This window comes from Nylanderia fulva, unplaced genomic scaffold, assembly GCF_048542155.1.
Source record: "Nylanderia fulva isolate GAGA-0341 unplaced genomic scaffold, ASM4854215v1 Scaffold6, whole genome shotgun sequence".
Taxonomy (NCBI): domain Eukaryota; kingdom Metazoa; phylum Arthropoda; class Insecta; order Hymenoptera; family Formicidae; genus Nylanderia; species Nylanderia fulva.
In genome coordinates, this window is record NW_028190698.1 from 3162616 (window position 1) to 3176827 (window position 14212).

General features: G+C 36.2%; 1 protein-coding gene across 4 annotated transcripts in view; it reads right to left on the bottom strand.

The window, feature by feature from the left end:
• Positions 1-3268: 3268 nt before the first annotated feature.
• pxb (putative Hedgehog signaling attenuator pxb) overlaps positions 3269-14212 on the bottom strand; it is a 393744-nt gene continuing 382800 nt past the window's right edge. For all 4 annotated transcript variants that reach the window (XM_085487730.1, XM_029316242.2, XM_085487729.1 and 1 more), the window contains 2 exons: positions 11716-12072; positions 3269-10677 (listed from right to left, as the gene is read on the bottom strand). In XM_085487730.1, coding sequence (XP_085343856.1) covers positions 10025-10677; positions 11716-12072 — 1010 coding nt within the window. In that variant the 3' untranslated portion in view covers positions 3269-10024. The remainder of the gene's footprint in view (positions 10678-11715; positions 12073-14212) is intronic.

A 14212-nucleotide genomic window follows, 5' to 3' on the forward strand; every position in this document is an offset into this window, starting at 1 on the left:
ACAATGATCAACGATCGCATATTTGTGCAATTTACAATGTCGGAATTTATTCAGGAATGTAAGCTGAAGATGCACTTGAAAAATTCTTATTGTTATCTAATTAAAATTGCACACATAAACGCATTAATAGACTTATACACGCATACACACATGTATGCATTGTTGAGTTCGAAACATGATCAGTAGCGACATATGATACCGTAATTCAGAGCAACGTTAATTTGAAATCCGCTGAACCTTTTGTGCAACCTTCCAATATTTTTGCCTCTTCTTGATTTACTGGATTTACATTCACGGCTGCCTGAAAAGCCGATACAACTGGAAATATCATTGTTTCCATTTCACACTGTTCGAAAATTCGATAATACTCTTTCTGTCTCTCTCTCTCTCTCTCTCTCATAATTGACTTGGCTCGCAATGAATGACCGCGACCGATGATGATTACTGTTCTCGCGGATTGTAATGAGAGGATTAAAATAACGTCCCTCTCACATCGTCGTATTTAATTATTAACGATATACAGGCTATCCGGTATATATATGTATATGTGCCTATATATACGCGTGCATTTTATTGACCGATCAAACAATCGGATTTCTCATACAGGTATTTGCCCGCGTTCACGAATGACGCGCGCACGATGTAATGACGGCGATTTAAGAGTGCTCCCTCGCAATTACATGATTAAATCGGGCACGTCTAGTATACGAGTTTACAGCGGCATGCACAATCGGCTGATAACATGTAAATTTGATATCGGGAACATTCGCGTACAAATGACCGTGAATATATATGCGCTTGGCGAGGGTAACAATTTTGTAATAGTAATCTCTGCGTGCTAGCAAGAACATCGGATTCATGCCGATTGTTTTTCATTGGATCGGATATGTTTATTGGATAATAATCATTGTCGCATGAATGGATCACCTACTTGCGATTAATCGACCTGAAATTAATTAGTTCATACGATTAACGATTCGTAGGTGTGTGAAATCCATATGTCTATAGTAGTTTTGCATGATTTATAAAATAAAAATCGAAGAATAAAAAAAGAGGAAATTATTAAATTATTTTACTATGATATTTATCGGAGATATTTTTTTAAATAATACTGACTTATTGCTTTTTAATTTATTTCGCATCGATATTTCGTTGTTTCATCGCACGATTCATTAAGAATCATGCTGGATTTATGCATTTGAAATGCATGCGATATGAATTTCGATCGAGATATCGATATGGCAGCGACATTACAAGTTTCGAGTGAAACGTCATACGTATAAGTTATACACCAAGATGGAAACGGAGCGGGTCGACACGGCATCGCGGCGCGTTTTTCGTTAGTAAGTAATATTCGTAATTAGTGATTCGACATTCATGAATCGTACGTTAAACGCATATAGTATTTCGCGAGATTAAGTCCCGATTATCTATAGGTGTATTTACATGTATACTCTATATAAAATCCATAAATCTCGAAATAGTAGTCAGAAATTAGTCGGAAAATTAATCAAAAATAGTGATTATACTTTCTAATATATTTTACATTCGATAAATATTCCGCGAATATTTATTTTTTATACGTGTATTCATATTCATATATTTATATTGTTCCGCGAGATAATTATTGTACATATAATAATCGTACATTCATATCCTGTATATTAAAATGCGAATGTATATATATTATATTTTCTATATGAAGAAAGGCATGAAAGTGCAGCTTAGGCGCAACGCGAGCAACAGGTGTACCAACGTAGTGGCGCGAAATTGGCGCGCTTTTCCGTCATTGTCATTACCGCGTTGAGTTGCGATATGGCGCGCGCGCCGAGCGGATCGTAGTGATTTCTCGTAAGACGTTTATTTCTTTGCCGTGTCGCGATAAAACGCGCATCGCGAGCAATTAATATCGGGAGTGATTGTGCAAAGTGTCACGCGTATCATCGTACTGCTAGTGATTAATACATGCGCGATTTAAAGTGTTTTTCTGCGTTAATCGTGTCTCATGAAGGAGCGGTGAAAGGATTAAAAAGGCAACAAATTAAGAAAGTGCTAGGCGAAATGTGAGTAATATATAATATAATGTGTATGTTTTATCATTTCTTACTTGTGAAATATAAATCGATCTTTTATCTATAGCTGTTTCCTTCCCGCTTAATACGTCATATGTTTTATATATTATATTAATGTGTGTAATATATAATATGTATAAATACCGTAAATTACACATTTATAAAATATTTATACATATATTCATATATATTTTGGAATCGGAAAACAAGCAGGAAAATGTGCTATCTGATTATTGATCATTTTTCATGATACACGTGAAATTGATTTTATTATATAGTATGAGTTAAATGAGATTTTATATATTATGAGTTAAAGTCAAACATTATGAGTTAAAGAAATATGAATATCGATAGGAAATTGTCATTACATATTTCTCTGAGATATTTCTTGAATTTTTAAAGTTTCTGCACAATTTAACCTTGATTTGTCTTCTCTTCTCGTCCTTTGTCTATTTCGTTGAAGCTGCAGCTTTTTCATATTTTTACAATTGAGGCGTATATTATATCTTCTTCCCATTTTCGGCCGCTTTCTCAAACGTGCTTTAACTTTATTAATTTTTATTTATTAATTATAATTAATGGTAACTGCCACACGTACATATTTATGTCGTAATTAAAATATTTTATATGTGAAATTGCAATGATATATTTTTACTGATATCTGATGAATTTATATTTTCATATGAAAAGTTTAGAAACATTATAATCATGTATATAATTATTATATATATATATATATATATATATATATATATATATTGTAATGTAAGAGATATGTTGCATTTTTCTACATTTTAATTTCTATTTAAAAATACATATTTTTTGTAATATAAACAATAAGTAGAAGTAGTATATTTTACAATTTGATGAATCTTTTGCAATTTTGAAATAATTTCTTATTTTCTTTATACATAAAAAAATAATATAAAATATTATAATTGAAACTATCTCAAAACATAAAAGATTATTATATTTATATGCATATAATGATTATAATGATGATTAAATAGCATTTTTTAAAATATCCATATGTACCATGAGAAATATATTTATTATGGAGGCACATGTAAATTTTATTTGTTAAATAAAAGAATTATTTGTATATGGAGTAAATCAGAAATATGAATTTCTTAAAATATGAAGTCTCTTCATGAAGTCGCAATATGATTGGGTGAAAATAATGATAGACGTCGCAGTGAAATTGAATAGTAAATCGTTTATTAGTACGAAGGTGTGATAATGTCTCGAGATTGCCGTCTCGGCCGACATTTCGTGATTAAAGAATGCCGGGCCGCGGTGTTGTGATACCGTGACGTGAACGAGTGTGACAGAGTTTTTTTTCTTGTTCCTTAGCTGAGACGTAAGAGATAGATGTTAGAACTAGTTACCCTGTTCTGCGAGCTGGTGCTCCGCTCTTTCGTCGACGCCAATTCCGGTCAATCGTCCGCGAGGATTCTCCCCTTCGAGGATCTTCCTCGTAGTCGATCGGCCTTCAGTCTACCGCAATAATGAACTTGGGATGCTTAAATGATATCGGATGTAGATTAAATTACCATAGTTTAAGCGGCCTTCATCGATAGGGTCTCGCGTTGACCAATTAAATTACTGACGTCAACCCTCGACTAGATGATTCGAGTTGAATTGTTGATGAAGTTAAATCGGACTTAAATGAAGATTACATTCACCACATTGGAGCAAAACGAGATAAAATTTAACACTTTTATAAGGCGGTATTTAGCTTGCAATCTATAGTAATAGGGACAAGATTTTTTACAGCCATATTTAGTGCTAAATGTAATTGTACAATTACGTGTTATATATTTTTTCAAAATTGAAGATCGCCTCGAGATTGGACAACCGAGTTTAATATTAAATGTGCGCTTAAAAAACAATTGATTGTATCGATTTCAAGCATCCTAGGCAGACGACGGAAGAGCGAAACGCCTGTGCGAGCTAACTTTCAAGAGATGCTACTTGTTATCTCCTTTCTAGGAGATACTCTAGTGCCTATGTGTCCTCTGTCTATAGCGCTAAAACCGCCGCTAAGAAATAGCGGTATCAAAGTATGTTGAGAAGGAGCGGCGGAGAAAAATGTGCCTCTCCTGTCTCCTCAAAACGCAACAATAAATAATAATAACTTCGCGACTCGTATACGCGTTTGAAAAGGTATAAGGAAACGTTCTTTCTACCTCTAACTTTCGTTCATACATTATCTTTTTTATTTCTCTTTTTTTCTCTTTCACTCTATCTCTTCAATTCTTTCTCACTCATGTTTCTGCTCTGCAAGAGCTCTCTTTGCGCACGTGGTACGGGAGAACAATAAAAAATGTGTCGAGACGGTGAACGAAAAATAACGATTTTACAAATAAAGTATAGCGCGCTAAACGGTCTATGCGTGATCCAGCAGTTCGTGCTTTTATATACAAATTTATCAGATAAAGTATACATATATTGAATTTCATACCGTGATTTTCACAAGTAAATTATTATACATTATCCATAATTTTATGCAACGTTTTTGAAATTTGAATAAATCTAATTTTTCATAAACGGATAAGATAATTTTAATCAATTATTGGCGGATATTATTTCAACAATTCAGATATCTATTTTATGTGTCGGTATGTGCAAATAAAATAGCGAATAAATGAATAATCTAATATCCACCTTATTTTCTTCAATACACGATACTTTTCGATCGTTCATGGCCCATCTCGCGTACACTTTGCTCACTCGCTCATTACACTCGATATGCAACAATTAATATCGCGATCTTTGTAAGGAAGATCCGCGAATTTGATCGAGAGAGACTTTTCTCCCCGTTCGTTTAAATAAAAACAATAATAACTTAAACTTTCAGCATACATATCATACAAGCTATGCACAAGAATAAAATAAAAAACAACATCGCGAAACATTCAATCAACATGGACGTAATAAGATATGAAAGCGTGTAATTCTGCCTCTCGTTTCCTCGATTTTGTTTCTCTTTTTTTCCGTGTCTCTCTTTTTCCCTTTCTCGTTCTCGTTCTACAATTTCCTTTCCGATCTATCTCGATCTCCGTATCGTCTTACATTTTCACGTTGTGCGCATTCTTTGATTGTATGCAATGTTTCTTTTTGATGATTCTCGTCGTGATAAGTACATACGTACATATTCATTCTTCCCTCTTCATTCTCGCGCCCTAGTCAGTCATGCTCTCGCAATTTTAATTTTATTTTATTCGGCTATAATATTATACTTCCTGAGGAACGATGAGAGCTGCCTTAGCTTATAATTTCAGGAATTGGACTAATTAATCAATTAAAAATTTCGCTCCTGACGCGAACCATTAGAACATGTTCGAAGGATTCCGAATAAACTTATTATGTAATTTACGAAGTCTCTTCACAGTACGATTCGTTATCGTCTCTTAACTTATTAATTAAATAATATTTTACTGATAAGTTGCTCGTAGTTTGTCGACGAAAGAAACAACGTTCTTTACTTAATTAAATCAGTACGAAATTATTCAACTATTTCATGCTTTTCTGATTAATTTAACTTCTCTACAGAATCTTCTGTAATCTGTCAAGACCATAGACGCGAAACAATGGAAGAAAATAATCAGTGATAAACTGATAAAACGTCGTCTTAATTATCCTTAAATTGATACGCAGATACTTGTGCAATTCAGTCTAACTCAAGATGTAATAACAAAAATAAATTTGAAGGAGCGAAAATATTCTATACATTATTGCTATATGTTTAGAATAATTTAAGCGAATAATCGACAGCATGACTTTCAAGAGCGTTACATTAGCATAACTTTACGGTAATGTTGCGCGATTAACAAATTTCTTTGTCGTGCAATATAAACTCGTGCAAATCAATTTTCTCATATAAAAACATAGGCGATTGTTGCCTCGCTTCGTTTCGATTCACACGAGTGAATTATTATTAGCATTGGGATATTATTTCGGAGCTGCACCACAGGGCCGGGCATTCTGTTTTTGAATATTTTCAATAATGCTTTTATATTTTATATGTAATCTTTACATTTTGTTAAATACAGATTTTTATAATCAAATAATTAAGGAATAATTAAAAGTACTAAAGATTTTAATTTGTATCATGAAAATTTTACATGTTTTAGAGTGCAATTGTTATCTTAAAGTTTTCTCAAGATTAAATCGCGTTTATTTAACTTTGTAAGGAGATTAAATAGAAACTGCGCGTTCGTCGAATGAGAATTATAACTCTACTCTTTTTCACTAGTTTGGGTTTCGCAGTTTCAATGTCTTGGACCGGCCCCGCTATGTCGATCGCGCAAACTACCCTAATCTCTCCTCGCTCGTACATATAAAATTATATTTACAACAGAGTGATTATTTTTTTTTTTGTGTTGAGGTATTCGCGTCTAGGCGCGTCTAAAAAGAGAGCGTGCACTATATCGAGGAGCGAGAGGGAGGATCGCGAGGGATTTTTTTTCTTATCTTCTTCGTCCTTCGACCCTCTCGCTCTGAAAAGGGGGAAAAGATACAATGAATTCTCCTCCTTTTCCTGTCTTTGTCGCGTTTGCCGTGATTGCGACGCGCGCGCGCGCTTGCCATTACAAATAATTTAAAAATTATATTTCTATCGTACTTTTTTATAATCTCTTTTCTTCGCGTCTCTTTCTCTCCCTCTCTCTCTCTCTCCTTTTTCTCTATATATAGTTTTTTATGTATATATTAAATTTCTGTTCTCTCTCGTTTTTGCACGCACAACGCACGGGAAAAGATCTCAGTAACGATATCGTTATAGTACAACTATACTACACACGGGTGGATTTTCACTCTTCCTCCCGGCTATCTATTTACATGGCTCGCCGTTTACTTTCTTACACGTGCGGTATGTATAAGGTGATAGCGGTATTTATACGGTGTACTAACGTGCGCCTGTACATCCCTCGAACACTTTTCCCTCTCACTCTCTTGTATCGCCTGAACGCTCTTATCTCGCTATATATCGAAAATTCGAATAATTTTGCACCCCGGGTTTCTGTCACTTTGTTTCGTTGTATAAAAACTATCGATATCTCTACATTATATAATTTTTTATTTTAAGTTCTTATTAAATCTAACGTCGACTAGTTTAGAGTGCTCTGTAATTTATTATTAGATATTTTGTTCTCGGCATAAAATTACATTCTGACGTGTAATAAATGGAAGAATGTAAAATTATGTTACAACAAAGTAAAGATACATATGTAATTAAATGGTCCGATATTGTCAAAAATAATTAAATCCAATCCATTATTGACATTCTATTCTTTTTTTTTCTACAGCGGGACAAAGTAACATCCTGAGGAACAAATTAACGCTGGCTTGTAACAATCAAAGCGTCCCGCGAATTCGTGCGACTACCGATCGAAGGTCATTGATCGACGCTCGTATACATAATAATGCAACTGATCGCGATAATAGTATGCTTAATAATGCACGCGGGTAATTTGCGCCATTCGCACGCGGGCCTTTGTCCGCAATAAAGCCGGCGTTCGCCAAACGGCCGGCTGATTCGTAATAGAGTATAGGGTTGCGAGCGTACCATGATTTCGGCTCATGAATTTTCCATGACGCGGCTTCCGTTACGTTATTAACGACAACAATGTCGACTTCGTCAGCGAAGCGCGATTGCTTCCACGAGAAAGCGATTCGCGTTTCGAAAGAGGTCGAACTGTGAAAAGAGGATTTTTATGGTCGTCAGTGGTTTTCGATGTCAAAATCGGACGCTGCGCGAATCAAGACTTCATCGAGAAAACCTTCACTTTCTTGGGGGATACATTTTTCCACAGCTTTCTATTCTCTCTCCCTCTCTTTTCCTTTTTATCCAGCGGCCTATACAATTTTACGTTTTCGTAATGCTTTTAAAAATTACAAAAATAAAAGGCTCGCGCGCGACGCCTGAGATCTCTGGCTGTAAAAACGCGAATATGATTATTTAGTGTAATGGTGTTCTAGTTATGTGCTAGTCATGTGTGTGGCAATTATAATCTCCGACATGTTTTATGCACGTTGGAGTCTAAATGATATTCGTTTGAGGATTATTCTTGGATACTCTTCCATCAACCTATTACTCTATATATTATACAATATTGTCGTAGAAAAGAGAATTTTCTATTTAAGAACATTGAGGGTGAATCAATTTATTATTACTAATTTGCTTGGCCGGATAGATCATTAATAATACACATTGCAGTTAGATAATTGCGAAATGTTTTCTATCGGAATTGTATATTTTTTTACAAACTGATGACAACAATATATAAAAAATATGAAATGTTGAAAAAAAATATATTTATTGTTATTAAATCATTTCTATCGATAGATCGCGCGTATGAAATATTAAACTTTTTAAGTACAAGGCATTGTTTGGTACTGGACTTTGAATTCGAAATGTCGTTTATTTCCATATTACATAATGTCTATAATTACATTGACGTGTATAATTAAAATTAAATTGTCTTTTTGAAAATTAATATTTTTTATAAAACTGGTGTCCTAATCTTTTGGACTGATCAGCTTCCAACGTGCACATATCGTTTTTCCTTTTTTCAACGATTACAGTATAGTCAAAGGACTTGGTGTTTTGCGTGTGTGTGCATTTATCATATATCTCGAGAATTTTATTGGCATGTGTGTATAGACGAGGCTTTTTAAGCTAGTACGAAAAGTGATTATTATCGGACTAGAAACGCGGCATGATCGCATAGTATCGTCTAATGTCGCCTGCCGTGCATGCGATCGAATCCGCTCCTCCGAACGGGGGTCTCGGAAATTTAATTATAGGTTTCGTCGTATCAAAGTTTGTATGAAACTTGTCGGCCGGGTGAACAGGCCCGGTCGTTTAGGATAGGACTGGCAGTGGATCGGTTAATCTGACCGCGAGAAGCACCCATAATCGACACCCGCTTGATCCACAATCTGCGCAATTCAATTTTGTATTTAGTTTAGCAATATAATATGTGAATTTTATATAAAAATGCTATAATCAGAATTAAGAAAATTATAAGTTAAAATTGTTATTTTTTTTCTCTCGTCGATTTTCTAACTTAAAATATAGTTTTAAAATACTATAATACTAATATAAATAAAAGTTCTAAAATAGGTTTAAAATCATTTAAATAAAAATTTTATTCTTGAGAGATGCGTATTTCAAATTTGGTTGACTTTAGCGTGGTATTATTTATCTATATATTAATACTATTTCAACTTATATATACTATTTTAAATATTTATTTATCAATGTTCTGTTTCAATATTTTTATAGGGGGATGTCAGATTCTGAGTACTTCGCGCTTTCGTTTATTTGCAAAATTGTCTGTTGCGGATCGTTTGAAAGAGCAATAGGACTGATCGTCTAAAGTGACATTGCTACTTCGTAATTCTTTGCGATTGGTAGTCGCACAATTTGCGGGTGACGACGAGGACGAGATCAACTCGTTCCGATTAACGCACTCTTATTTCTCTCTACATATAAATTACAAACGATTAGACTAAAAAGATAGAAGTAATTGTTAGCGTCCTTTGGTACCAGCCTGAGTCTTGGATTACAAATAAATTTGTTAGATAGTCTTGCGTATCGGCTATATGTATATAAATCACTAAGAGATCACTGCGTTCCTCTCATCCTAATCTTGTCACTTGCTCGCGAATTTCCTCGTCGCTCCGACGATCGAATCAAGTCTGCAAGTCACGATCATCACGACTCGATCAGCCGTAGCAACCAGGCTATCCTTATTGACTCTTAACCGTGGACGTCGAAGTATTAAAATACAGCAGTTTAGCACAGCCGAATCGGCGTCAGCCGCTCTCTCCATTAACAAACGTGCTCGTCAATCCATAGTGGCCGGTGATAGAAACGAGACCCTAGTCTCTCTCTCGCTCTTTTTTTCTTAACGAGAATATATTTCGAGGAGGTCGGTCCTCCATTAGGACATAATGTAGTCCGCGGAGTGATGCGAATGATGGGAGTTTCGGTGCTTGTCCCTGCGATGATTCGTCCGCGAGTTACTGCCGCGGGTGCCGTTGGTACCGGTGGTGCCGGAGGTGTGATGGCTGTAGCCGCTATCGCTGCCGAAGCTGCTGTCAGGTTGACCCTGGTACAGTCTACCAGAAGGGGTCACCTGATCGCACGTTGCGTCCCGGGTCGAATTAGTAGTGTAATACACCGGCTGGCTGTATTTGTCGTCGAAGAGCCGGTCGGTCGGCTGCGAATACGTGTCCGAGTACTCGCCGCCTACCTGGGTGTAGAGCGGCGTCGTGACGTCGGATTGACTCTGCAGACCGTAATAATCGCCGCTGTATTGCTGCTGCTGTTGTTGCTGCGATGACGACAGGTACTTGTACTTGTCGCTGCTGGACGACTTGACGCTGCGGTTTGAGCGCTCCTTCCCACTTCTGTTCTGACTCGAGTAACGATGCAGCGGCCCCAGCACCGGTACGCTCTCGTAAGGATTCTCCTCGAGCCGCGGGGCTTGTGCGGCCGGCAAAGGCGGCACAAAGTATGGTAACCTGTGCGCGACCGACGGGACGGACTGTTGACGTTGAGTGATGCTGTTGCCTGTTCGGGCACCGGCCACACCTGGAAGCGGAGACTCGAATTAGTCAGAGTTTAAAAATTTTTACATTTAGTTATATATATCATTTACTGAGATTCATTGCGATATATTTGTACACAGAGAGAATTTTCTGTTATCTACGCTGAAAATCATGGTAATCGTGGGACAATATATGATATGGGAAGAATTTTATGAGTTTCTCTGATTAATATTTACCACAATAAAGAATAATATCTATCACAATAAGCTATTAAAATTTTCAATTAATTTTACTATTAACATATTAATATATTTTTTATTGTGGTTAATATTAATCAGAAAAAGTCTTATAAAATTCTTCCAATATCATATTGTCCCATGGTTACCATGATTTTCGGGATAAATTCTATGAGAAAAATCTCATTTTTTTCTTCATGAGATTGAATTATGGATAAATGCGTATTGAAACTTTCTTAATGAACTTTGTCGCTATTCTAGACATTAATCCAAAATTAGATAGTAGAGGTAAAGATTAAAATAGATAGTCGAGATAGCAAGTCAAGATAAAAATCGATACTTATTCGAAATTAAAATCGGAAGACAAGAATAACGAGAAAAGTTAATCCAGAAAGTTTTGATACAAAATCAATAATTCAGTTTCTTGAAGAAATAAATGGCAAGGTTTATACATAGATTGTGTTGCAATGGATCTCAGTAAATTCCGAATCAAAGTATTCATGTAGAAATTGTACGGAAATAGCACACAGGGAATAAACGTAAACAGTAAAGAGAAATAAGTATGGAAATACGATTGTTCCAAAAAAAAAATCCAACAAAAAAGAGCAACATCGATATAGGAGTCTGCAGAGACTACGTGTCGTCGATCAATAATAAATCGGTATAAATCTACAACGCGAGGATGAGCAAATATCGTTGTTAGTTTAACGTCTCGCAATTACGAAATCTTCCAAGCGATATTACTTTACTACCTTCGAGAAACATCTCCCGAAAATGTCTAAAATCTCTCTAATCATCTCGTACCTCTTCGCTAGAACATCATTACGGTTTAATTATCTGTTTACCCGCGACGTTAGGATAGAGTTGGAGCAGCGCGTCCAGCAGCATGCCTTCGTGGAACTCGCCCACGTCGTGATTTTTGTCCCGTCTACGTCGGTCGAGACTCCTGGGGCTGCGGCCGCGTCGCTCACGTGGTTGTCTGCCTCCTGCGGGACAGGTGCCCCAGGCGGGACCTCCGCTCGAGGTGAGCATCCTCGCCTCGGACGGTTCTCCGACCGACAGCTCGTCCTCGGCGAATTCGTCCTCGCTCGCCGGTTTCGACGCGTTGGACGCGCGATGATGGTGACGATGGTGATGATGATGATGGTGTAGACGGTTGCGGGCGTTCAGCTCGCTCTCCTCGTCGGTCTCCGGATGGTCCCCTGCGGAGTACAAAGGATTTACTTACTTGGCGATGAGACACGGGCAAAAGACGAGGATGAAAGGCAATTAATCGCGAATAAAATCTGTCCGACAATCGGGCAGGATTAATTGGACGCTGAGAAACTAGAGTATTCTTCGCGGCAACGCGCGATGAGAATTAATCAGGCGGGTAATTAGAATCTTCCCGAGGAGATAAATTGTTTAGCAAAATGAGAAGACTGCGGGATGTGTGCGGATTATTCGATATGACTCACGAAATTGATCAAGAAAATGTGTTTAAGAAATATCAAAATGTTTCATTAAATTTATACATACAAATTTCTTAGATAAAAGACGAATTTTTCTTTATACGCATTTCTTCCTTTCTCATCCTTTATTTTTGTTAAAAAATAATTTATAGAATTTTGAAAATTTTTAATCAATTTCGTAACTGTGACAGAGAAATTGAATTTTTTTTTTAAAGATGCCCCTCACATATAATCTCATGCGGGCTGCGATTGCAGTATCATTCCACATTAAAAACACAATTGTGTCTAGAATAGAATTATTTCCTTCAATCAATCGTGGGAAGAGGAGACTCGGCTTCGTTTGCGGGGAACAAGCCGGAGATCGTATCGAGTTCAAATCTCATTTAAAACCGAAAAAGTGCGTCTTGAACGATTGGCGGATTTTGCCGTTAAATCGCCGGAATAACCCACGGTCCATTTCGGCCGATATTTCGGCGTAGAGCCGAGAGAATTCGGTTTCGCCCAGGAATTTCGCTCTCGTCAATTCGGTAACGCGAGCGGTCTCTCGTCTCGCTCCTCCGTTAATTGCCTCGCGTTATTCCGTCGAACACGAGCGTTCGGCCGCGATCGATACTAACGACACAGCGGGGCGTGTACGAGGGCTAAAAAAAATTGGGGAATGTCGTACGAATAATCGTGGCGCAAAAAAAAAAACCCCGAAAATACCGAAATGTCGCGCGCGCTTGTGATCGCGAAATCGGTTTCGCGAAAAATTGAACGAACGCTGTTCGATTAATTTTTTTATTCCCCGCCGACGAAGAAGACGTAAATCGATGAAACGCGAGTAGAAGAAAAGAAGTCCCCGAACTGTTCCCGAACAAATTGAAGGTGTTATCGACTGGCTCTCGGACATTAAGTCCGCGTTCCGTTGGCCATTAAATCGCTCGAGATAGCCTCCTTCTCCGTCATCTGACGGCGAGTGTCCTCTCGAAATATCCTTCGTGTTTCCACGGAGGGATATAATAGGAGGATGATCCGTTAACAAGTCGATTCCGATCGAGATATGTACCGATTTTCAATTTCCGTCATTGGATTTCCGAGTAAATAACGCGATATGTTATTAGCCAACAATAGCTTGAACTGTGTTTCGATCAAATATATTTATATATATAATAACCGTACACAACAATTGTTTATTACAACTCAATTTTCAAATGTAGGTCAATTCCGTCTATGAATGTATGAAATGTAATATATCTTTTGTTTTTGTGAAATAATTTTCAGCCTTTGAAGTTGCAAAGCGATTTAAAAAAAAATACAAATATATATACATACATACATACATATATATACATACATACATACATATATATATATATATATATATATATTTGCCCATATATTTTTTTATCATGTATAATTATTCACGGACCGAATTTTTTTTTAGAATTTACCCTGAAAATTATAGTCATCCATGAAACAATATTGGTATTGAAAACATTTTATAAGAATTTCTCTGATTGGTATTTACCACAATAAAAAATATTAATATGTACATACATAGTGAAATTAATCGAACATATGTTATATCTCATTATGGTATAAGATATTAACATTTTTTATTGTGTAAATATTAATTAATCAAAGAAATTCTGATAAACTTTTTCCAATACCATATTGTCTCCCAATTACCATGATTTTCAACGTTAAATTCCAAGAGAAAATTCTTTCTTTGTGCTCTTATATAATATAATTATACATAAAAGAAAAAAACATTATATGTATTCTAGTACTTTTAAACATTACTTTGCAATTTCAGAGATTACAAATTATTCTACAAAAATAATATATTATTACATTAAATCCACGAAACTGATTTAAAAATTGCGAGCTATAATAAATGGTTATTGTG